General features: G+C 36.6%; 1 protein-coding gene and 1 long non-coding RNA gene across 20 annotated transcripts in view; both read right to left on the bottom strand.

Annotated features, from left to right (window-relative positions):
- HIPK3 (homeodomain interacting protein kinase 3) overlaps positions 1–26,136 on the bottom strand; it is a 90,665-nt gene that overhangs the window by 45,764 nt on the left and 18,765 nt on the right. For all 19 annotated transcript variants that reach the window (XM_081543797.1, XM_081543800.1, XM_081543808.1 and 16 more), the window contains one exon: positions 11,567–12,665. In XM_081543797.1, the coding sequence (XP_081399923.1) occupies positions 11,567–12,665 (1,099 nt within the window). The remainder of the gene's footprint in view (positions 1–11,566; positions 12,666–26,136) is intronic.
- On the bottom strand, positions 13,355–17,391 carry LOC145526930 (uncharacterized). The gene is made up of 2 exons (XR_014069327.1): positions 14,748–17,391; positions 13,355–13,897 (listed from the first exon to the last, which is right to left on the bottom strand). It is a non-coding gene; the product is annotated as an uncharacterized LOC145526930 (long non-coding RNA).

Below are 26,136 nucleotides of genomic sequence, written 5' to 3'. Positions count from 1 at the left end.
CCCTATCTGTCAAATAAAGACAACACTACCACTTACCATGATTGCTACGAGGGTAAAGGGTAATTGTGAAAAGTTTTCAGCACAGTGGCTGGTACTAAGCCATCAGTAAATATTGTTTTTATATGAACTGTTTGACATTCTCATTCTGCATATAAAAGAGTATCTATCAGTATAACACATGATAGAGAAGACATATACAAAACTTTTTAAAATGTAGTGCAGAGTGAAGATAAAATTTAAATGATTTTCCTTTTTGCCTATTTACAGCTATCAAAAAAAAAATGCCTTTGTGATGACAAGAATGTGAAGAATATGACACTTTCACACGTTATTGGCAAGACAGTAAATTTGAACAAGACAACATTTCTGAAAGGAAATTTGGCAGCGCCCAAACAATGTACATATCCTTTGACCCAACAAGTCTCCTTCTAGACATGTTGTGGAAATGAACCTACTATAAGTGTCCAAGGACTTACAAGAAGGTTCCCCATAGCATTATCAGAAAACAAATGAAACATACACCACAGAGAAGTGCTTATAAAGCATAAAACATATTATAAAAATTACAAGGCAGAGTCACAATAAAGGGGGAAATTGTTCCTGTTTTGCTTCTTGGCCTTCTCTATTACTGAATTTTTTTCTGACAGAGAGCATCCATAACTAATATAATTTTTAAAACATTAAATCAAAAAAATTTTAATTAGTACACTGGTTTTAGATAAATAAATCTAAAACTTTCTGTAATTCACTGTTCTCTCAAAAAAAGAAAAAACACATTTGTTTTTTTTTAATGTCAAAGTTTAGCACATGTATTAGATTCTCTCCTAAGTAACACAATCTTGCCACACCAACTGATGCCTAAATTATTCACTGGCCACTGAACTGGTACTCTTCTGTGGCAGCAGGCATTCTGCTAATAACATCCCAGGAGCTGAATTCCATTCACAGGAAAATGCTGAAGACTCAGAAACAAATAGGCACATGCATCCTGAGGTGTGTGTGGTCAGGACTGACATCTAATCCATGATGTCATTACATTCTATTATAGTACATTCACAAGACTATATACACCTTTGAAACAAACCTATATAGCACAAGAGGAAAAATAAAACCGTAGAAATTAAAGACTTTCATTTGTCTTAATTTTATAAACCATCACAAAAATTTTCATTTAAACCTGTGAACAACTTAACAGTTATATGCAATTCTAAAATACAGTCATTCCAATCTGACATAAAATACAGATCAGCTGTTTATACGGCATTACATTTATTACATATTTTACATCTATAATCAACAGAAAAAACTCACTCTGTGACCAAGCTTTTACAAAATAATTTTGTCCTACACCTGACTATATTACTTAGCATTTATGTATTGTTATCTTACAAACTAATATCACACCTATATAGCAACAGTATCATAAAACTTACTTTAAAACCTATTAATATGCAAATATATAGAGTATTATCCTCACAAGTCACATATACTAAGTAACATTAACTATATTAATATTTCATATAGTCTAATAAATAAATAAGAACACAGAGGACCCAAAATGGAATATAATGAAATGAACTTGATTATATTTCAAATAAAAAACAATCACATTGAAGATGGGGGAAGGGGGTTGAGGAAGAACTAACCTAAGTGACTCTGGAATATAGTACTTTGAACACATTCTCCAAGTCTAAGGGTAAGAATAAAAGAGCTATAAATAAATGTGCACTCTTGTTAGTAAATTAGCAGTGGTATGGGTCAGCAACTCCAAAACTACTTGAAGTGTATTCTGAAATTGAGCAAATAAGTAACACTGTGGATAATGAGGGCCAGGTTTCTTGATGTAAGAGAAGAGATCATAAATAAAGGAAGAAGGATAGAATGAATTCTGAGGTGAGGAAATTAAACATATCAGTATGAATTCATTGCTTTACTATAATCTCCAATAAAAGGAACCAGAGCTGTTTAGAAAAATAGCCAATACAAAGTATGGAACAAGAAAAGTACAAAGTAAACCTGGAACACCTTGTGATGCCAGCAAGTAAGCTCTCAAGGAAGGATGGGGCCATTTCAAAAGTACACAAGAGCAAACTTAAAAAGGCTCTTCCTAGGGCTTCCCTGGTGGCTCAGTGGTAAAGAATCCACCTGCCAATGCAGGAGACACGGGTTCAATCCCTGATCCAGGAAGATCCCACATGCTGCAGAGCAACGAAGCCCGTGTGCTGCAACTACGGAACCTATGCCCTTGATGGTTTATGCCTTGAGGATGAGATGGCTGGATGGCATCACTGACTCAATGGACATGGGTTTGGGTAGACTCCGGGAGTCGGTGATGAACAGAGAGGCCTGGCGTGCTGCAATTCACGGGGTCACAAAGAGTCGGACACGACTGAGCGACTGAACTGAACTGATGCCCTTGAGCCCATGCTCTGCGACAAGAAAAGCCACCGCAATGAGAAGCCTCTGCACCACAGCTGGAGAGTAGCACCCGCTCACCCCAACTAGAGAAAGCTGACACAGAAACGAAGACCCAGCACAGCCAAAAATAAATAAAGGAATTAAATTAAAAAAAAAATAAAAAGGCTCTTGCTACACAATTTAGGACAACTGTGTAGTAAAGCAAATGACAAGTAATGAATTATAACCCACTGCATATGAACCTGTAAGTCTATACAACAACAAACAGAATAAAGGAAAGCTCTTCCTCATAGGAGAATCCCTTACATGGAGGAATGATAGTTTGAATATCATCATTTTGCAACCCGTAAGTTAATAACTGTTAAAGGCCATATTCATCAATGGATGCTAAAACTGGTCTGTGAAAATAAGATAAGAAACAGTATCTGTGAATAGTCTCAAAGTATCTCTCCACAAGATACAAAAATAAACCTTATGGTAGAAAAATCTGGCAGTCACCACCTCAATCAAGTGATCAAAGTTAACATTACTAGTAATGAGACAAACTGACAGCATATGCCTCCCAATATTTGAGGACAAAACATCATTTCTGTAAGTTAAAATACTTAACCCGAAAACATCAGACAAACTCAAACTAACAACATTGTACAAAATAACTGGTACTCTTCAAAAGCGTCATATAGTTGAAGTACAATAGTATATGTTTTAAGTATATAAGCACATATATACTTAAGTATATAAGTTTTAGTATATAAGTACAACACAGTGATTCACAATTTTTAAAGGTTATACTCGATTTACAGTTGTTATAGAATATAACAACTGTGTTTTACAATGTATGCTTGTATCTTATTTATTTTATACGTAATAGTTTGTGCCTCTTAATTCCCTACCCCTATCTTGCCTCTCCTCTCCCCCTTCCCTCTCCCCAATAAGAACTAGTTTGTTTCCTATATCTGCTTCTTTTTTGTTCCACTCACTAGTTTGCTTTGTTAGATTTCATGTTATCATACAGTATTTGTTTTTCTCTGACTGACTTATTTCACTTAGCATTATACCCTCCAAGTACATCCATATTATTGCAAATGGCAAAGTTTCATTCTTTTTTATGGCTAAGTACTATTCCATTGTGTATATACAGCAAAGCATGACAACTGGTAAAACCTGAATGAAGTCTGTAAATAAGCCACTAGCACTGAACTGATTTAATTCCCTTAAATCAAAGAGTATTGAGCAGTTCAGTTCATCAAATCAATAACACTGATGTCAACCAACAATGATTCTGATCATTGCACTGGGGTTATGCAAGAGGATATCCTTAAGTTTAGGAACACACACAACCTCTTTTATATAGTTAAGTATTTAGAGGTAAAGGGGTTTTACATCTAAAACTTACTCTCAAACACGGTAACAACAACTGTACCTGTGTATCTGTGTATGACACACACAGAAAAAGAATGAGGATGAAACCGGGGTGGCAAATTTGAAACAGAGAATCTAGGTCAAGGGCATAAAAAAAATTCTTCGCACTATTTTTGCAACTTTTTATTGCCTAAAATAATTAAGACAAAACAAAAAAATACGTTTATCTTGTTAGTCTCTCTCCCTATTCTTTTCCCATTAGAATACTTTACTTTCCTGGTTATCTACACATTAGATAGTATAAAAAGGCAAAAAGATAGGACACTGAAAGATGAACTCCCCAGGTTGGTAGGTGCCCAATATGCTAATGGAGATCAGTGGAGAAATAACTACAGAAAGAAGGAAGGGATGGACCCAAAACAAAAACAACACACAGTTGTAGATGGGACTGGTGATAGAAGCAAGGTTTGATGCTGTAAAGAGCAATATTGCATAGGAATCTGGAATGTTAGGTCCATGAATCAAGGCAAATTGGAAGTGGTCAAACAGGAAATGAAAAGAGTGAACATCAGCATTCTAGGAATCAGCGAACTAAGATGGACTGAAATGGGTGAATTTAACTCAGATGACCATTGTATCTACTACTGTGGGCAGGAATCCCTTAGAAGAAATGGAGTAGCCATCATAGTCAACAAAAGAGTCCGAAATGCAGTACTTGGATGCAATCTCAAAAACGACAGAATGATCTCTGTTCATTTCCAAGGCAAATCATTCAATATCACGGTAATCCAAGTCTATGCCCCAACCAGTAATGCTGAAGAAGGTGAGTTTGCATGGTTCTATGAAGACCTACAAGACCTTCTAGAACTAACATCCAAAAAAGATGTCCTTTTCATTATAGGGGACTGGAATGCAAAAGTAGGAAGTCAAGAAACACCTGGAGTAACAGGCAAATTTGGCCCTGGAGTACAGAATGAAGCAAGGCAAAGGCTAATAGAGTTCTGCCAAGAGAACGTACTGGTCATAGCGAACACCCTCTTCCAACAACACAAGAGAAGACTCTACACGTGGACATCACCAGATGGTCAACACCGAAATCAGGTTGATTATATTCTTTGCAGCCAAAGATGGAGAAGCTCTATACAGTCAGCAAAAACAAGACCAGGAGAAGACTGTGGCTCAGATCATGAACTGCTTATTGCCAAATTCAGACTTAAATAGAAGAAAGTAGGGAAAACCACTAGACCATTCAGGTTTGACCTTATTCAAATCCCTTATGATTATACAGTAGAAGTGACAAATAGATTTAAGGGACTAGATCTGATAGACAGAGTGCCTGATGAACTATGGACGGAGGGTCATAACATTATACAGGAGACAGGAGACAGGGATCAAGACCATCCCCATGGAAAAGAAATGCAAAAAAGCAAAACCGCTGTCTGAGGAAGCCTTACAAACAGCTGTGAAAAGAAGAGAAGCCAAAAGCAAAGGAGAAAAGGAAAGATATACCCATTTGAATGCAGAGTTCCAAAGAATAGCAAGGAGAGATAAGAAAGCCTTCCTCAGTGATCAATGCAAAGAAATAGAGGAAAACAACAGAATGGGAAAGACTAGAGATCTCATCAAGAAAATTAGAGATACTAAGGGAACATTTCATGCAAAGATGGGCTCGATAAAGGACAGAAATGGTATGGACCTAACAGAAGCAGAAGATATTAAGAAGAGGTGGCAAGAATACACAGAAGAACGGTACAAAAAAGATCTTCATGACCCAGATAATCACGATGGTGTGATCACTCACCTAGAGCCAGACATCCTGGAATATGAAGTCAAGTGGGCCTTAGAAAGCATCACTGTGAACAAAGCTAGTGGAGGTGATGGAAATCCAGCTGAGCTATTTCAAATCCTGAAAGACGATGCTGTGAAAGTGCTGCACTCATTATGCCAGCAATTTTGGAAAACTCAGCCGTGGCCACAGGACTGGAAAAGGTCAGTTTTCATTCCAATCCCAAAGAAAGGCAATGCCAAAGAATGCTCAAACTACTGCACAATTGCACTCATCTCACACGCTAGTAAAGTAATGCTGAAAATTCTCCAAGCCAGGCTTCAGCAATACGTGAATCGTGGACTTCCACACGTTCAAGCTAGATTTAGAAAAGTCAGAGAAACCAGAGATCAAACTGCCAACATTCACTGGATCATCGAAAAAGCAAGAGAGTTCCAGAAAAACATCTATTTCTGCTTTATTGACTATGCCAAAGCCTTTGACTGTGTGGATCACAATAAACTGTGGAAAATTCTGAAAGAGATGGGAATACGAGACCATCTGACCTGTCTCGAGAAACCTGTATGCAGGTCAGGAAGCAACAGTTAGAACTGGACATGGAACAACAGACTGGTTCCAAATAGGAAAAGGAGTACGTCAAGGCTGTATATTGTCACCCTGCTTATTTAACTTATATGCAGAGTACATTATGAGAAACGCTGGGCTAGAAGAAGCACAAGCTGGAATCAAGACTGCTGGGGGAAATATCAATAACCTCAGATATGCAGATGACACCACCTTTATGGCAGAAAGTGAAGACGAACTAAACAGCCTCTTGATGAAAGTGAAAGAGGAGAGTGAAAAAGTTGGCTTAAAGCTCAAAATTCAGAAAACTAAGATCATGGCATCTGGTCCCATCACTTCATGGCAAATAGATGGGAACAGTGGAAACAGTGTCAGACTTGATTTTGGGGGGCTCCAAAATCACTGCTGATGGAGATTGCAGCCATGAAATTAAAAGACCCTTATTTCTTGGAAGGAAAGTTATGACCAACCTAGACAGCATATGAAAAAGCAGAGACATTACTTTGCCAACAAAAGTCCATCTAGTCAAGGCTATGGTTTTTCCAGTAGTCATGTATGGATGTGAGAGTTGGACGGTGAAGAAAGCTGAGTGCCGCAGAATTGATGCTTTTGAACTGTGGTGTTGGAGAAGGCTCTTGAGAGTCCCTTGGACTGCAAGGAGATCCAACCAGTCCATCCTAAAGGAGATCAGTCCTGGGTGTTCATTGGAAGGAACGATGTTGAAGCTGAAACTCCACTACTTTGGCCACCTCACGCAAAGAGTTGACTCGCTGGAAAAGACCCTGATGCTGGGAAGGATTGGCGGCAGGAGGAGAAGGGGACGACAGAGGATCAGATGGCTGGATGGCGTCACTGACCTGATGGACATGAGTTTGGGTAAACTCCAGGAGTTGGTGATGGACAGGGAGGCCTGGCGTGCTGTGATTCATGGGGTTGCAAAGAGTCGGACACGACTGAGCGACTGAACTGAACTGAACTGACACATTAGATTGTAAGCATCATAATGGTTGGGTCTTTATTTTTGCTCCTCAATGAATAACCAGCACCCAGCACAATACTTTTACAGGCACTAAGTATTTTCAATGAAAGACTTAAACATGGGCCAGATTAGAGTTTTCTATTCACATTATCTTTTCACTGAGGTCTCCATCAACTGATGAATGGATATATAAAATGTGGTATTATCTATAAATGGAATTATTTGTCAACAACAAAAAAATGAAGTGCTGATACCTGCTACAATATAGATGAATCTTGAAAACATTATGCTAAGTGGGCAGAAAAAAGCCAGTTAAAAAGAACAACATAATGTATGATTACATTCATATGAGATGTTTGGAATATGCAAATCTGTAGAGACAGAAAGTAGATTTTTGGTTGCCTAGGGCTAGAGGGGTGGGAAGATTGGGGTAAGATGCCTAAAGCGTGCTAGGGAGCAGGAATGGGGGTTCTTAGGGGGTTAAGAAAATGTTCTAAAATTGTGGTGTTGATGCACAAATGTGACTATACTAAAAGACGATGAATGTACACTTCAAATGGATAAAATTCAGAGTATGTGAATTATAGCTCAATAAAGCTGTTAAAAAAAAAAACTTTCAAGAGCTCTGTCAAAATTTTTATTTGAAGGCCTGATATATGGAGTGATTTATGTCTGTGACCACTACGTATGGCATTGAAAATCACATGAGACTTTTGGAATTGTCTATTAAAACATCTGTTAAAACTAAACCCAATTGACAACTTTATGTTTGTCTAATAAAAGATTCCCAAACAAAAACAAGTTCTTTGATATAGACAAGAAGCTACCAGCAATTTCAGCCAATATTGAGCTTTTAGGTGAGGGTGGCTGTGGAACAGAGAACACTCCTTAAGACTAGTCCATCCTTGGGATTCCCTGGAGGTCCAATGGTTAAGACTCGGCGCTTTCACTGCTATGGCCCAGGTTCAGTCCCTGGTCAGGGAACTAAAATCCCACAAGCCAAGAAAGAAAAAAAGACTAATTGACTAATCCCTTCTCTCCTTTCAAGGCTCATTCAAGTCAAGAGTCATCTCTCGCCAGACCCCTCTCTAAACCCTCAGATTAAGCTCAGCGCTCTCCTCTGGGTTCCCAAAGCACCCTGCACAGGGTTCTACCCTAGAACTTCTTGAGACAAACTATTTTTCTCCTCCATTAAATGAGGAAACCATTTTTATCACCTCTGTATCCCTAGCACCTAGCAGAGCATACAGAAAGGGCTCAACAAAAACTGTGATAAACTTGCACTGCAAACATGGACCTGTCTGACTTGTATGAGCCTGTTTTCTACTTTTTAAACAGGAATTCCAGCAAGCGTTTTATCTAAGAACACAGAAATTGAGATAGGAAAAACAAACTAGGAATTTTATGTAGAAGCACTTGAAAAAAGTACCCTATATAAAATACTGGTTATTTTTTTAATAGGTCATCCTGTGTGTCTTAATTTTGTTACAGGAACTGTGTCTTTGATACTTAGGGTTTAACAAAGGCATGAGGGGTTGAGAATGAGCTAAACAAAAGCTGGTAAGCCTGAATCTTTTTTTTTACCTTACATATCTCTTTGCCAACTATTATATGCACAAAAAGCAGCATTTACTTCAACAACCACTAATGCTAAAAATTAATGCTAAATTATTCAGTCAAGTAGCAAAGAATACAACTGCTATACAGGTTCCTTTCCAGCCCACTTTCCTGTCTCTATGTTCTGAAATGACTCAGAACCACAGGCTAAAATTCTATATTTAAAAAAAGAAGAAAAAGATATTTATGACCTGAATGTTGCCACCACACCTCATAAATACAGCCCCTTCTGCTGCTAAAACCTTTTATGCATTGAGGAGCCCTACGTGTTCTTGACAGAAACCATACTCAAGCAGCTGAATTTAGAACATGCTGACCTTGAGCAAATCAATGCCCTTAGCATGTACTTCTGGCTTATATCACTACAAGAGCTAGACAGCCTCACCATCTATAGCAGTCAACAATTTCTGGCCACCATCCTCCGTCTATTTTAAGATATCCCTACTATGTTTCTGTGCTGCACGGTTCAAAGAAACAGTAACACATGAACCTGTGTTTAAACACAAATCGTTTACTTTGGAACGTGGGCTACGTGTGTTCCCACTGTGATTAGTTCAAAAATATTTAATTTGGTAAGTTTCCACTTCCTGCTTTCATTTTTTAAGTACAATATATTTTAAACAAAGAGTAAAAAATCAAGTATGAGACACCTTTGCTTATTGCCTCATCAGGTTTATAAGTAAACTCAGTCAAACCAAGGTAGAATTGATAAAGTACACAAATGCTGAAAAATAATGGTTACCTTCTATTTTTATGCAAAATTATACAAAACATTAAAACAGTACCTGATTAAGGACTACATTACATTTTCACCAATTTACCATAATATTTCCTAACTCTTTTATATATTTTCCTAACTCTTTGATATAAACTCTATTCTAAAATTTTTGTTATCCACACAACAGCAACCAAAATGCTAAATAACACTAGTCTTTTTATAATTAAGAAACTCTTTTTTCTTACTCTAAACATAGAACTTGTAAGTCCAGCACCTATACAGCTTCTGAAATTCAGATAAATTATTTACTAGAAATTTATGTATAAAAACAAATTAGAGACTACTAGTTGTACTCAGCAATTATTCATATTTTATTTTTCCATTCCTGCAAGAGACTATTTGTGCAAAAGCTAAAAACCAGTATCATAAAACATTTAGTATTTTAGACTGCTTTCTAAAGGATTTCTTTTACTCTCTTGAAACATTTAATAAACAGATCATCTCAAGTATAAAAATTAAGCTCTTTTTTTACTCTCATCCAAAAGATTTCAAATAAAGAAAAGGAGTCAAGGTATTACACATAACTAAATCTGATATGCCGAATAATGCAGGACCCAAATATAATGAAGTCATTTACTAACAAGTGAACTAAATATAGAGCTCAAGCAGCTGGAGCCCGGGGGTTTATATAATATGCTAGCTGACTCTCAAAACTCATAAAAAGACAGAATCCACAGAACACAAGGGAAAGGGGAAACACTATTCCTCTCATGCTGTTAAATCAGATATTAAAGTAACTTTTCCAGAGAAAAATTCACTAAAAGTTAACCTTGTGTTACATTAAATTGGGGGGAAAAATTGTTTTTGGTCAGGAGCACAGAGGATCAAATAAATCCAATTATAGGAGAGATCAAGCAAGACTCACGACACTGCTACAACTACAATACCTTTTAAACCATCTAAAAGGTTTTAAGAACAGTACCTAGTACTCTCAGACTAAAAATTATAACATTAGCAATATAAAGGGTAATTTAGGCTACACTTCTAATTTCTAATATATATTTTAGTAAACTTAATTATCTACCAAGTGACATAAATGTGGGTTTCCTTCTTCCTGTTCTAACAGTTTCCAACTATCAACTCCATGTTCTTGTCTATTTACTAACTTGTTAATAATGGCCAATATTGTCAGATCTTTTATTTGCCCACTGTGTTGGGGTGTGGGGCTCCATAATACACCAAGACCATGAAAATCATTTAGGCTGAAATGAGTTTCTCAAAATTATAAGACTATTAATTTAAAAACATTTAGAAACTTAAGATATTCTGAATCTTGGTAATGATTAGCTACCCTCAAGACCATTTACTGTACTCCAGGTTACCATTATACTAATCATGGCATTGCAGTACATGGAAATTACTTTCTTCTTTAAATTCCACCCATAGTACGAACATCAAATTAGCATTACTTAAAACATATATGTAAAGAACATAACCAAAATTGTTACAAAAAAGCAGCTTGAACATTTGTGGTAGCCATGGAAGTGAGTTTAAATTTTAAAATCACTAATCAAAGTGACTTTTTATATTTTTAAAACTTTTCTAAATGTTCAGTTATATCAGACGTGTCTTTAAAAAGCTAGTTTTCTTAAGCACTGAAAAATGCCCAAGTAAGTGACTGTTGCTCAGTCATGCCTGACTCTTTGCAACCCCATGAACTGTAGCCTCCTCTGTCCATGGAATTCTCCAGGCAAGATTACTGGAGTGGGTTGCCATTTCCTTCTCCAAAAAAAATGCCCAAAGATATGTACAAAATTTACTATAAGCCTTTTCTCAATATTTAGACTTCTGTTTAATCATCATTAACCACCTATCAATCCTTCAGGTCTTCTATTAACAATAAAAATAACCAGATGTCTTTAGCACAGAAATTTGCAGTAGAAATTTCTATTCTGCTTGAGCAGACTTTATGCTTAAATTTTTAAAGCCTCAAACCTAAACTGAACTTACCTTGATCTCTATGTATCCAAAGCAGTCTTTTTCACCACATACACACCCAAAATTATTTCAACCAGTAAAAATTCAACACTTATCAAATAACCAAAAAATAATTATCACCTACCTGTAGTACCGAGATTGCAGATATGTTGAACAAACAGTCTTTGACACGTGACTGGCTGACCCAAAGTCTATTACTTTAACCCTGTATGGCTGTCGAACAGGATCCACCAACATAATATTCTCTGGTTTGAGGTCTGCGTGAATTAATCCAAGACTTTTCAATTTTTTCAGTGCAGTAGCCACTTGCTGAAGAATGGGTCGAATGACTTTTAGTGGCAGGGGACTGAACTTATTTTGTTTCAGAAAGTCATACAAGTTTTGTTCCAGCATCTCAAAGACTAAACAAGTATGGTTACGGTGCTGAAAGCATTCATAAGCTCGTACAAAGTTATATTCATCAGCATTTTCAGTACTGAGCCTTGCTAATATGCTCACTTCTATCTGACCTTGACGTGCATACGAAGGGTGGTTCTTCAAAATTTTGATTGCTACGATTTCATTTGTCCCTCTTTTCCAGCATTTGACTACCTGGCCAAAAGTGCCTCGACCAAGGAAATCAAGGACTTCATAAGTATTTTTCATGGAGCATAAGACTTCATGCTGTACTAACTGATAGTCACCTTCTCCAGTGGTACAATTCTGTTTGGTTCCTGTGGTAGTTGTCACAACTGTCACTGGATTTCCCATGTTGGTTTGCAACATTGCAGGAAGTATGGACACCTCATCGACAATCTGCATTGCGCTGCTATGATTATCCAACTCCTCACTCTTGCGCTTCAATCCACATCGCTGGGGGCCTTCTAAGAAACGGAACCTGTGCCGCCACGCCCCAATGTGAGGTGCCTCCACTCGAGTTTGCGGCGCCTGAGCTGCTATAACCTTTGTAGCACCCGCAGTGTTTTTTAAAACAACAGCACTTGTCTGCAATGAAAGGTTGTGTCCCCGAGGTCTGTTAAATGGTATCTTTGTCTGAAAAGCACTACCCTTCGTGGGAGGATGAGAATTCCCAACGTTTCTACCATTCACATAGGTCCGTGGATAGTTTCTTTCCTGGAATATACAACTGCTTGGCTCTACTTTGAGTTTCTTCACACTACAAAAGGCACTTGACTGAGTTTGATAAATATACGGTGGGTAGACCAAGACTTGTGAGGCCATACCTACAAAAACACACAAACAAAAACAAAAGGGACACGTTAGCTACAAAAGTTCAATTTTTTAACTCTCGCGAAGAAAACTTAACGAGTCAAGTCCATAATTTATAAAAACAGTTAAGTTCCATGAAGATTTTCTTCACCTTGGAGAAGATAAACATTTTCACTGTCTCCATTTTAGTTAATTCGCGTTTCAGATATTATGCGCACTACATGAAAGGTTGGGACTAAATAGTTGAGAACCTTCATTCAGTCAGTCAATATTTATTGACAAGCTACAATGGCTAACATATGCCCAAGGAACTGTACCAACTATTTTCCCTCCAAAAGAAAATGTACAGATCCTTAAGCTGTATACATCTGGCAAAAGTAAGCATTCTATTACCAATATATCATTTACGAACCAATGATCAAAACAGAAAATATGTATTACACAAATGTTATCATATTCCTTGAACTTAAAGCTCAAGAACTACCTTGGAAAAAAAAATCAATTGTAAAAATAAGTATGTGAATCATTTTCATGATGTTCTCTTTGAAGTCCTTTTCACATCATCCCTGAACACGTATTAACAGGAAACTCCTTTACATTCAAATCAAAGTGATGCAGTGGTTGTCCTTTTTTTTTTTTTTTTTGGGTCCAGTCCTCGGCAGTGAAAGCACTGAGTCCTAACCACTGGATCACCAGGGAATTCCTAATACAATACCTTCTTGATGAAGTCTTTCCTAGAACACATACACTAACCGCTCACGCTCCAGGCATGATATGACATGACTGACATTATGTTATAATTGTCAGCGTATAAAACAGTCTTTCTCACTAGATCTAAAACAAAGTACTCAGAATATAAAGTTGGTTTTTAATAAATGTTGTTTGGGAATTGATTTCAAAATATTTCCATTCTCCTAAAAAATGAGACTTTCCTGGTGGTCCAGTGATTAAGACTCCTTGCTCCCAATGCAGGGGATGTGGGTTTGGTTCCTGCTGGGGAACTAGATCCTACATGCAGCAACTAAGACCCAGCACAGTCAGATAAATAAAATAACAGATTGCCATTACAATATGTAATATATGCAATACTTAAAATAATAAGAGCTACCACCTACTATGCAACAGTTTGACAAATGCTTTATTTGCAGTATTTTATGTAGTCCAAGTTTGCTGTTAAGACAATTAAAGCTCAATGCATGCATGCTAAGTTGCTTCAGCCATGTCCAACTCTCTGCGACCCTACGGACTGTAGCCCACCAAGCTCCTCTATCCATGGGATTCTCCAGGCAAAAATACTGGAGTGGGTTGCCATGCCCTCCTCCAGGGGATCTTTCCAACACAGGGATCAAACCTGCATCTCTTATGTCTCCTGCATCGGCAGGCGGGTTCTTTACCAGTATCGCCACCTAGGAAGCCCAAAGGGACTAGTTAATTGGTTCAAGGTCATATACCTAAGATGAAGTAGAACAAACAGGAAGATACACTGCCCCTTCAGGTAAAAGGCATAAATTTATGCCTCTTTCAACTTCTTAAACAATTCTTGTTACTAACTACCACTCTCCTAAATTGACCTGGCTTTGGTAAGAAATCAGCTACAAAAACTAATTACACAAATTAAGATTTGTGGTTCAACATATATGAGAAGTTGTAAATTGAAATCTTGGATCTAAACCTTTTCATCCACTTTCTTAAAATCTTGTTGGCATCTATTCTATTCTGTTACTCAGGGGAGTTTTTCAAACTCCACCAATTTATCATCTTTTTAATGATGCAAAGCCACATCAATAACTCCTTCTAAACATATCAAGCTCGCTTAACACTGTGAAGCTCCCCAACCTCATCTTCAATAACTTAATATTACCATTCTTCTTATTGCAAATCCGTTCTGTAACCCACAATCACAGAAATACACAGAATGACAGCCAATAAACAAAATTCCTAAAATAGCTTGTAAATATACTAATAGATTTAAAGCATGAACATAAACAGGAGAGACATGAAAACAATTTTTAAAATGGAACTAGTGAGCCTGGATAATCCCATGGACAGAGGAGCCTGGTGGGCTACAGTCCATTGGGTCACAAAGAGTCTGACACAACTGAAGTGACTTAGCACACGTGCATGCATGTTCTCTGATCAAGAATCAGACAATTCAGATATGGTTCAAGGCATTCATGGAACACTATGTGCAGAGATACAACACTGGAAACAACCTAAACATCCATCCAAAAGGCATGAGTTAGATACACTTTCATACACAGACCAACTAGAATCTTTTTAAAAAAGAATGAAAACAACCTATTTAACCTGCTACAACCTGATTCCCAATATTGTAATATGAAAAAGGCAAAATTTAGGAAAATGTGAAATTTACAACAGATATTACCATATGTGTTTAATTAAAGGGGGAATTATATATCTATAGTTTTGCACATTTATTAGCATCTGTACATACATAAATAAGTTATAGGCTGCTTTGCCTTAGAGAATAGCAAGAATACTGGGGGCAATGAGAAAGATTTACTTTGTATGTTCTTTTAACCACCTTATTTTTTACTATGTACATGTATTAACTGTTCAAAAAAGCTTTTTAATCATCTGGAAACCTAATAAAACATATACATGAAAACTTTCAACATCAAATAATATATCTGGGATATGCTTCAAAATAATAGAGAAGAGAAACTGGATGGGGATATAGATAAAATGATATTAGCCATAAATTATCATAGGAGCTTGACTGTAAGTAAAAAGGGGTTCATCATACTATCCTGTCTCCTTTTGAATGCTTGCATTTTTCCTTAATACAAAGTTCAGTAAAAATATATTTAAAATTCCAGAAAGATTCTGGTTCAGTAAGTCTGCAATGAGGTTCAAGTATCTATATGTGTACAAATTCCCAAGGCCATTTAGATTCACACTAAGATCTGAGAATCAATGATCTAGTCTGTACAAAACCCTAACCAAATTCAAGTCCGACCAATTCAGGGCCCTCAAGTCTGAAACATCAGGTTGAAGTTCTAGAGAATAAAAGGTATACCCTCCTAAGCCAATCCATGCCATGTTAAACCAAGGTGTTACATGGACAACTTTCTGCCATAAGGGTGGTGTCATCTGCATATCTGAGGTTATTGATATTTCTCCTGGCAATCTTGATGCCAGCTTATGCTTCATCCAGCCCAGTATTTCACATGATATACTCTGCATATAAGTTAAATAAGCAGGGTGACAATATACAGCCTCGACGTACTCCTTTCCCAATTTGGAACTAGTCTGTTGTTCCATGTCCAGTTCTAACTGTTGCCTCTTGACCTGCATACAGATTTCTCAGGATGCAGGTCAGGTGGTCTGGTATTCCCATCTCTTTAAGAATTTTCCACAGTTTGTTGTGATCCACACAGTCAAAGGCTTTGGCATAGTCAATAAAGCAGAAATAGATGTTTTGCTGGAACTCTCTTGCTTTTTCTGTGATCCAACCGGATGTTGGCAATTTGATCTCTGGTTCCTCTGGCTTTTCTAAATCCAGCTTGAACATCTGGAAGTTCACGGTTCACGTACTGTTGAAGCCTGGCTTGGAGAATTTTGAGCATTACTTTGCTAGTGTGTGAGATGAAAAAGCCAAGAAGAACCAAAGAGCCTCTTGATGAAAGTGAAAGAGGAGAGTGAAAAAGTTGGCTTAAAACTCAACATTCAAAAAACTAAGATCATGGTATCCAGTCCCATCACTTCATGGCAAATAGATGGGGAAACAACGGAAACAGTGACAGACTTTATTTTTGGGGGCTCCAAAATCACTGCAGATGGTGACTGCAGCCATGAAATTAAAAGACACTTGCTCCTTGGAAGAAAAGCTATGACAAAGCTAAACAGCATATTAAAAAGCAGAGACATTACTTTGCCAACAAAGGTCCACCTAGTCAAAGTTGTGATTCTTCCAGTAGTCATCTATGGATGTGAAGTGAAGTGAAGTCGCTCAGTCGTGTCCAGCTCTTCGTGACCCCATGGACTGTAGCCTATCAGGCTCATCCGTCCATGGGATTTTCCAGGCAAGAGTACTGGAGTGGATTGCCATCTCCTTCTCTAGGGATCTTCCCCACCAAGGGATCAAACTCGGGTCTCCCGCATTGTAGGCAGACGCTTTCACCATCTGAGCCACCAGGGAAGCCTCTATGAATGTGAGAGGTGGACTATAAAGAAATCTGAGCACCGAAGAATTGATGCTTTTGAACTGTGGTGTTGGAGAAGACTCTTGAGAGTCCCTTGGACTGCAAGGAGATCAAATCAGTCAATCCTATAAGAAATGAGTCCTGAATACTCATTGGAAGGACTGATGATGAAGCTAAAACTCCAATACTTTGGCGACCTGATGCGAAGAACTGACTCACTGGAAAAGACCCTGATGCTGGGAAAGATTGAAGGCAGGAGGAGAAGGGGATGACAGAGGATGAGATGGTTGGATGGCATCACTGACTTGATGGACACAAGTTTGAGCAAGCTCCGGGAGCTGGTGATGGACAGGGAAGCAGGGAAGCCTGGTGTGCTGCAGTCCACGGGGTCACAAAGAGTTGGCCTCAACTGAGCAACTGAACTGAACTGAACATGGACAACAGCTGAAAGCCAGATAATTTACTTAGAGATATTAAAGAAACTAATGCAATTTCTGAATCCAGCTGTCACTACTTTTTCTTTTCCAACATGCCAAGCCAGAAGGCAAACAATCAGCTTAATCCAAGGGCCAACTAAGGGAAGCTTAGAAAAAGTAATTACCTCTCACCAACCACTGTGCTCTGGGATACCAATCTCAAAAAGAATTTTAGAAAATTCTTTCTGAAACACAAGGTAGAAATATCACATAATTTACACAGTACATAAGAAAAAGGCGGGCGGGGGGGCGGGTAATGCTGGAGATAGTTGTTATAACAGACCACAAGAAAGGAACTCAAATCACTAATCAAACTGACTACTGTGACTCTCTGCCATAGGTATTAAGTCTTTCTTTTCTCCTACCCGCCATCACATTAACTCATTAACACATTAACCTGAGAGGAATCTCTCATCCTTGGTGTTCATGAATTTTACTGAGTATAGTCGGTACTCCCAGAAGCTGCTTAAATTTCAAACTCTGGTTTAGTTCACTACTACATATTTCTTATTATTTTTCATTGCAATACATAGTTATACCTCTGCAGTTGTATTTCGTAACTCTGTCACTTGTTCTTACCATCTGACGAAGAAATGAAGTTTTGAAATACTACCCTTTTGAAAGCTGAAGCTACCTGTACAGTCACTCTGAGGACAGTCAAGCCTCCTGAGAGAGTAACCATTAAGCTTCCATTCCTCAGGTTTAATAATCTCAGGTACTTTAATAGGCCTTATTTTCCCACTCCTCTAAAAAAAAATTTTAAGACTCATCTGATATCTATCTAAATTCTTCACATCCTTTTACAATTACCGAAACAGCAATGTAACCAATGTTGATAACCAAACCACCACTAACCATAAAGAGATGGTTTCTTTTTTCTTATAATAACACATTATGATATAATAATAATATTCTTATACAATATCAGACCTTCTGAAAAGGGAGCGAGGGAGCCGAGATAGAAACACTTTGACTATCTTGCATGCTCATGTCACTTCAGTCATGTCTGACTCTTCACAACTCAATGGACTGTACCCCTTAGGCTGCTCTGTCCATGGGATTCTCCAGGCAAGAATACTGGAGTGGGTTTCCATGTCCTCCTCCAGGGGATCTTCCCGACCCAGGAATCGAACTCACGTCTCCTGAGTCTCCTGCATTGCAGGCGGATTCTTTACCCACACAGCCAATATGAAAATTCTGGGTCATTTTCTGCCAAACTTAAACATGGTACTATGTAATCAGGTTCTTATTTAAAATATTGTGATATCAAAAATATATTTAATAAAGATAATAATGCCTTGCATTCTCCTTACTCAACTTTCTTCTTCTACTTGTTCAAACTTCATTTTTTAATTTTTTTTCCCTTAAACTGTGGTAAAATATACACACATAACATAAAATTTACCATTTTTAAGTGTACAGCTCAGTGGCATTAAAGTTATTCCCACTATTGTGCAACCATCACCATCATCCATATCCAGAACTTTTTTCCCTCTTCCGAACTAAAATTCTACCCATTAAATAACTGTCCATTGTCCCCTCTCACTAGTCCCTGGCAACCAGCATTCTACACCCTGCATCTACAATTCTGACTACCCTAAGTACTTCATGTAAGTTTAGTTATACATTTATCCTTTTATGTCTGGCTTATTCCACTTAGCATAATGTCCTCGAGGTTCATTCATGTTGCAGCATGTGTCAGAATTTTCTTTTTAAAGCTAAGTAATATCCCATTGAATGTTTATGTTATATTTTTATCCATTCAGTCATCTAAAGATACATGGGTTGCTTCTTCCTTTTAACTACTGCAAATAATGCTGCTGTGAACATTGAGGTACAAACATCTCTGCAAGACTTTGTTATCAAAGTCTTACACTACTTCTGCATTCTTCACAAAGTCTAGCAGAGAGTTAAACGAATAAAGAAAGATTCAAGCTGTTCTACAGTTTCAAATATTTTCACTTATTTTTTTATATATTACAAACACTAGTTTTATCACAACTCTAATTTTTGTACAAACGACTGTCTGATTCATAAGGTCTGACAAAGAGATCAAAGGAGACAGAAGTCTTCAAGGTAACAATACTGTCTCTAATCTAGTTTCATGTAAATAATAAATTGTTCCAGTTTGGTTTATCCTCAGACTTAAAAGATTTTGTTTTCATGAATATACTTAGAAAAGGTTTCCATTTTTTTTCCATTTTTAAAATATTTTCAGGTACATGAATATTTTGGGGCATAAAGAATATTAAAACATCAATCAAGTTTCATTCAGAATCATTTTTATGATATTTGTAACTGGACACCATGCAATCAATATCAGAACTTCATTTCCGTTTCAACTAAGAATTTGTCAACATTTCAATGGCAACCCACTCCAGTACTCTTGCCTGGAAAATCCCATGGACGGAGGAGCCTGGTAGGCTGCAGTCCATGGGGTCGCTAAGAGTCAGACACGACTGAGCGACTTCACTTATTGAGGGATAAAAGGACATTCTTCTTAAGAGACTTAAAGTTGAAGGACAAGGTATCAAACATAGAGAAGAATGCTAAAAACAAGTATCACATTACTTGACTTACAGTGACTGAAAAAAGCTATGAACCGCACAACTATTTATTATTGTAATGCCACTTTAACCATTTTATCTTGGATTAGCTCATAAATATAACTTTAAAATTAATATTAGTTTATTGTATAGATTTTCTAAAACATCACCCCCTGAAATAATTATGAAGATACCACAAATGAAAACCTTTTCCAAACACTGTATTATTTGGGCTGAAGTTTGAATTCCTGTTAACTGACCTAATTGTCAACATATATTTCAAATGATAAATGAGTTAATAATCTATGAGAATTTTTTAATGCCTAAAAAACTCTCATAGATTAATTAATTCACATATATCCAGAGAAAAACATGGCCCAAAAAGATACACGCAGCCCGGTATTCACTGCAGCACTGTTTACAATGACCAAGACAAGGAAAAAACCTAAATGTCCATATACAGGAATGGATAGAGAAGACGTGGTATATATGTATATGCACACACATATATACACACACAATGGAATACTACTCAGTCTTTAAAAAGAATGAAATAAGGCCATTTGCAGCAACATAGATGGATCCAGAGAGTGTCATACTGAGTGAAGCAAGTCATACAGAGAAGGCAAAACATCACATCTCATCCCTTATATGTGGAATCTAAAAAGAAATGATACAAATGAACTTACTTACAAAACAGAAAGAGACTCACAGAAAACTAACTCATGATTGCCAGGGGGAAGGGATAGTTAAGGACTTTGGGAAGGTCATGCACACACTGCTAAATTTAGAGTGGATAACCAACAAAAACCTATTGTTTAGCACATGGAACTCTGCTCAATGTTATGTGCCAGCCTGGATGGGAAGGGAGTCTGGGGGAGAATGGATACATGACTATGTATGGCGGAGACCCTTCACTGTTCACCTGAAACTATCACAACATTGTTAACTGGCTATACCCCAATACAAAATATTTTGGGTATTTAAAAAAATAATAATAAAAAATAAGGTAAAAGCACTAGTCAAAAAAACAAACAACAACAAAAAGAAACAAGTAAAATAATGTTCACTGCTGCAAAGGAACAAAATTTTGAAGTAACCTACTTGTCAGAAAAGGAATGGATATAGTTGTTTTGACTTTTTCATACAACACACAACTGTGGCTTATAGCACAATCATCATATATTTCTGTACTGCAAAAAGAAAATAATTATAAGGTTAAGACACTAATTAAGATATTATCACAATTTCAAAGATGTTAAAACGTGGGGAAAATTGTGCATGTTAGAATTAAAGACATGCAACAAAGTGAATTAATGTAAATACACATATCAACATAGATAAATCTCAGAACAACGTAAAACAAGAAACAAGTTGCAAAAGAACATATATTATTTATTTAAAGTCAATAGCAAACAAACCCATATTGTGTTTTTAGATACATTAAGTATGTGGTAAAAGTATAAAATCATGCACAGAAATTATAAACATGCCAAGAAGAAAGGGAAAAAGAGAGACTTCAACTACAGGAACCATTTTGTACCCAGGGTGGCAGCTGCAAAGGAACTGGTTCTTTTACTCTCTATACTTTCATAGCCTGAATTTACATTAATTTTTAAATATAGAAGGAAAAAAATGTACCAGAGAAGAGGATATCCTCTTTAATTTTAAGAGCTAGAAAAATATAACCATTTTAGATATATTTTATTAGCTTATTCAGTCAGCCATATACTATTTCATCCCATTCTTTCAATTTTTAAATTTTTCTTTCAATTCAAATCAAGTAAAAATATTTAGGAGGAAGATTTAGCAATGAAGCAGGTCTTTTCATCAATGAGCTCCTTCTAGGAAAAGGCACACACATGTATACATATAACCACATTACTAATGAGGGTAGTAACAAGGATATATGGTGCACACAGATAGCAAAAAGAGGGGGATGATTAACATATGCCTGAAAGAACACAGGATTCACTTAGAAGTTAACCTGAGCTAAATTCTGAAGGATGATGGAAAGAAGTCTGCTACTAAGGAGGGATATCCCAATAGCACAAACCAATAGCACACATAAGAGAAGAGACTAATGAAAAATATGACACATTGGCTTTGTGTGGCTAGAACAGGGGCCCACAAATTACAGTTAGCCAAATTCAACCCAGACTATTTTTGTATGGCCCACAAGCTAGGAATGTCTTTTATATTTTTAAGGGTTTAAAAAAAAAAAAAGAAAAAATGCATGCAACAGGGATCATATGCCACTTGCAAAGCCTAAAATATTTCCCATCAATCCCTTTAAGAAAATTTGCCAACCTCTGCTCTAAAACATACTTGCTGCCAGGGGCAGCTGGAGAAAAAGATTCTCTTGAGAAGAAGAAAGACAACTTTAAAAAGAAAGATCACAAAGAACTTCATCTTCCATACTAAGAAGCTATGGGTGATGAGGTGTCTCTGAAATGTTTTAAATAGGAAATCGGTATAATCATATTTGCATTTTTTTAATCTTATTTGTATTTTAGAAAGATAACTCAGGAAAATTTGTGAACAATAAACTGGAAAGAGACAATAATGGAAATAACAGTTGAAAGACTACCCTAATAATCTAGATAATAGCTGATCAGAGTCTGAGCAAAGGCAGAAGTAATGGAATGAAAGAGTACTGATTACCAACAGTGATAGGTAACTAGGAGGTAGAGCCACAGAACTTGGTGAGGAATGAAGGAAGGAAGTGTCATAATCATGCTTCTGACTTGAAAAAATGATAACCAAATGTGAACAAAAAAATTCTTTTAAAGGAGAAATGAGAGAGGAAAAATTGAACTCAATTTTAGATATGCTGAGTTTGAGGTAACTTGTGACTGAGCCCAATTAAATGCAGATTCTTACAAAAAGGTCTGCATTCATTTGAGTAGTTTACTTTAGGAAGCTATCCCATGGGGCACGAGTAAGCGACGTGGGATAACTAGTCAGGAACATGGGAAAAGCAATAAGTGTAAAGGAATGATGGAATTAAAAATTAATTACTTGGCAACAACCATAATAATTGATTCAAACAAGAATTATCAATGGGTGCAAAAACTAGTAGGTGAGAAAAAGAATGAATATATGTGTAACTGAATCACTTTGCTGTATACCTAAAACTAACACAATGCTGTAAATCAACTATACTCCAATAAAATTTTTTTAAAAAATGGTGAAAGTTTCAAGAATAACAGGATATTATTGTTGGGAGACAATTCACCATGGATCTCTCATGCTTCTCTGTGTCTTGCAAGCAGGGACACTGAATGCCTTTGTTTTGGAGTCTCTTCTCAAGGATATTTGTATACTGAACAGCCTTGGAAGGCAGAGATAGCGTCTTCCTGAGCAAAGGGCAGGTTGCTTCACGCCCAGGGTAACAAAGATAATGACTCCCTCCTGGGCGCATGTCAGGCAGGTTCACTGCCCCTTACAAAAGATTTGAGTTTTTCAAACCTGGGGTGCCGCTCCTGCAGTGCAACTCCTCTTGTGCATGAGTCACCTGGCCCTGTTTGCATCACCCTGTGGGAACTAAGCCGGGGAAACAGAGGAAATACTGACCGGCTGACTACTACTATTGCTCAGTAAGAAATAAGAAAGTCCTTTATCTCTTACCTCAGAGTCTGTCTTCTGCAGCAGCCATTCCTAATCTGTTAGTTTGCAAGACCTTTCACAGTTCTTGACAATTACATATTTTCAAAGTACATTCCCACAAAATACATTTAAATCAAAATGAAGAAACGGGCAGATATCACGTTAACCAGGTGATCAATGTTAAAATCTCTAGTAATGGGATATATCGCCATCACGTGACTCCTGGTATGATGTATTGAGAGAATGTATTTCACTGTGCTACTTCTAAGCACAAGAAAACAAACATCCAAGTTGACAGCCATTCTACAAAACAACTAGCAGTATTCTTCAAAATGTCAATATCAGGAAACAACACAAAGACTGAGAAACTTTCCAGATTACAGAAAACATAGACATAAAACTAAATAGCCTTTGCTTTTCTGGAAAAGAAATTAGGGGTATATGGACATAAAGTCTGCAACGTACTCTCAAAAAGTTCAGGAAAAAAAAAAAACACAGACATAGAGAGGAAAAGGTAAATGCAAATGGGGTAAAAGTGTTAACATTTGAAGAATCCAGGTGAAAAATACACAGGAATTCTTTGTACTATTCTTGCAAATTTTCTGTAGGTCTGAATTTTTGTCAAGTGACAATGCTTTTCTTGCACAAGGCTGCTCTTCAAGCGTTACTCATTTGAGAATGAATCGCTGAATATCTTAGGTATGGCCGAGATCACCTAAATCTAGAATTGTCAGGCACAGAGCAAGTCTCAGGGATCATGCGCCCCCGTTAATAAAAAAGCATTCATAAGCAGTGACAGGAAATCTTTTCATTAAAATATATTTCTTAATTCACACTTGTTTTTGAAGCTTTGGGTCATTGTGTAATTTCTTCAATCGATAGAGACTAAAACTAGTATTTCACTATGTGGTCCAATAAATTGACAATAAAAGGGTCTTCTTATTCTTGAAAGACAGAGAACCTTAGTACTAGTCTAAACAAGGTTCTACAACAGGAATTAGAAAATGAAACTATATGACTAGCAATATTTAGTCAATAAAAAGTAGTATCTAGTCATGCTTTCATTTTTCAATTACTTTGTTTAAAATACGCATTTACAAAAAACAAAGCAGCAAGCCCTCTTAGAAATAAAAGACAGGGTATTCCAGAAAATAAGTTTTTAGCGTGAATAGTAAGTTTAACTCTTCACTGGCCATTTTTAATATCCATATTATTAAACAGGTCACTGTATCAATTATTATATCCAGGAAATTACTGACACTAAAATATTTCATGTAAGAAACCTCATATACATGAACCACCACAAATTGTAAAGCTTCATAAAATAATCCTGCTGTCTCAGGTACCTACAAAACATTTATTTGAAAACACTAAAGTCTTGGGTATTTTCCAGCAGTATTGTGAACAAAGCATCTAGGGAATGTGTTGACTGTAACACAAATCAGCATGTTAAATAACAAGCTTCATCTGACTAAGCAAAACATTCCAACTTTTGGAACAGAAAGTGATCCGCTGGACATTTCAAAGCTGCTAGAATTCACCCTGCCAATACAAGTCTTTAGAAAAGCTAGAAGAGAGTTAATGAAAAACAGTATTTAAGAACTACATTTTCTAAAGCATATAATTCTCTAGATTTTTTGAAGCTATGTAAAAATCAAAACTCAGAAATGGAAATATTGACAGAAAAGCTGACTAAAAATGAAAAGTTCCTCTGAAGCACTCTTTTTATTGAAATAACCTTTAAGATTCATAATTCAAATCTAGTTTATAAAACAAGTACAAAAGAAAATTTCCTTAAATTCATCACACAGTATCTACCAATGCCAGTACCTACCAATGGATTATTATAAAAATTAAACAGCCTTACATCTTTAGGTTATGAATAACTCCCTTCTAGAAAGCCAAATGAATTGTCTTCTACTTTGTAGGAAATTCTGTCCCAAAAGAATCACTACAAAACTTTTCTTTCTTATTAAAACAAAAATCCATGTAACCAACTGTTAAAGCATGAATATCTCCTAACCTAAAACACCTCTGAAACAATTCAGAGGAAACTGAATCATAGATTAATAATTTGATCAAACATCCACTGCTGATCAAGCAATATAAAGAAAAAAATGCTGCTGACACGTTAAGATTTTTCTAAGAGATAAGAGTTCAAAGTTCTAAATGAACATTTATAGAATTAAAGGTCAAGTTCTACAAAAATTTTCTAAATTATGGGCTATGCTAAATAAACAATTTTAAGATTCTCATTCTATACACTGTTCTTCATTCATCACTAACAGTACTATCACTCAAGAGTTATATATACTACAAGAGATGAAAGTCTAAAAACTAGTGTGAAGTGAGAACAGTAGCTGCCCACCACTATGCACACACTAATAACAGTTTTGCATCTCTAAGAGCTGAAGAGACAAATATTTACAGTTGCATAAGCTTGATTTTAGTACTTTTAGTTTTGAAAAATCTTTATGAAAGACATTTTAGGGCTTGAAAAAATAAACAGGAACAAAAAAGTCAATTCCTTGTTCTTTCCAAATTATGTTAAGACCCTGTATGTTCCTGATGTGACTTACACTGCTAAATTCATAATTTTTTTTCTCCCTACAATTATGTTCTCTCCCTTCATAGCTGGTTGCCAGATATGCCATTTTATAGAAAAGTCCTTTTTGAGGAATTTAGTGA

Source organism: Giraffa tippelskirchi, chromosome 11 (assembly GCF_054371585.1).
Source record: "Giraffa tippelskirchi isolate mGirTip1 chromosome 11, T2T-mGirTip1v1.2.pri, whole genome shotgun sequence".
NCBI classification, from domain to species: Eukaryota; Metazoa; Chordata; class Mammalia; order Artiodactyla; family Giraffidae; genus Giraffa; species Giraffa tippelskirchi.
Note: the sequence above shows the minus strand (reverse complement) of the source record. Positions and strands in the feature narration are given on the sequence as shown.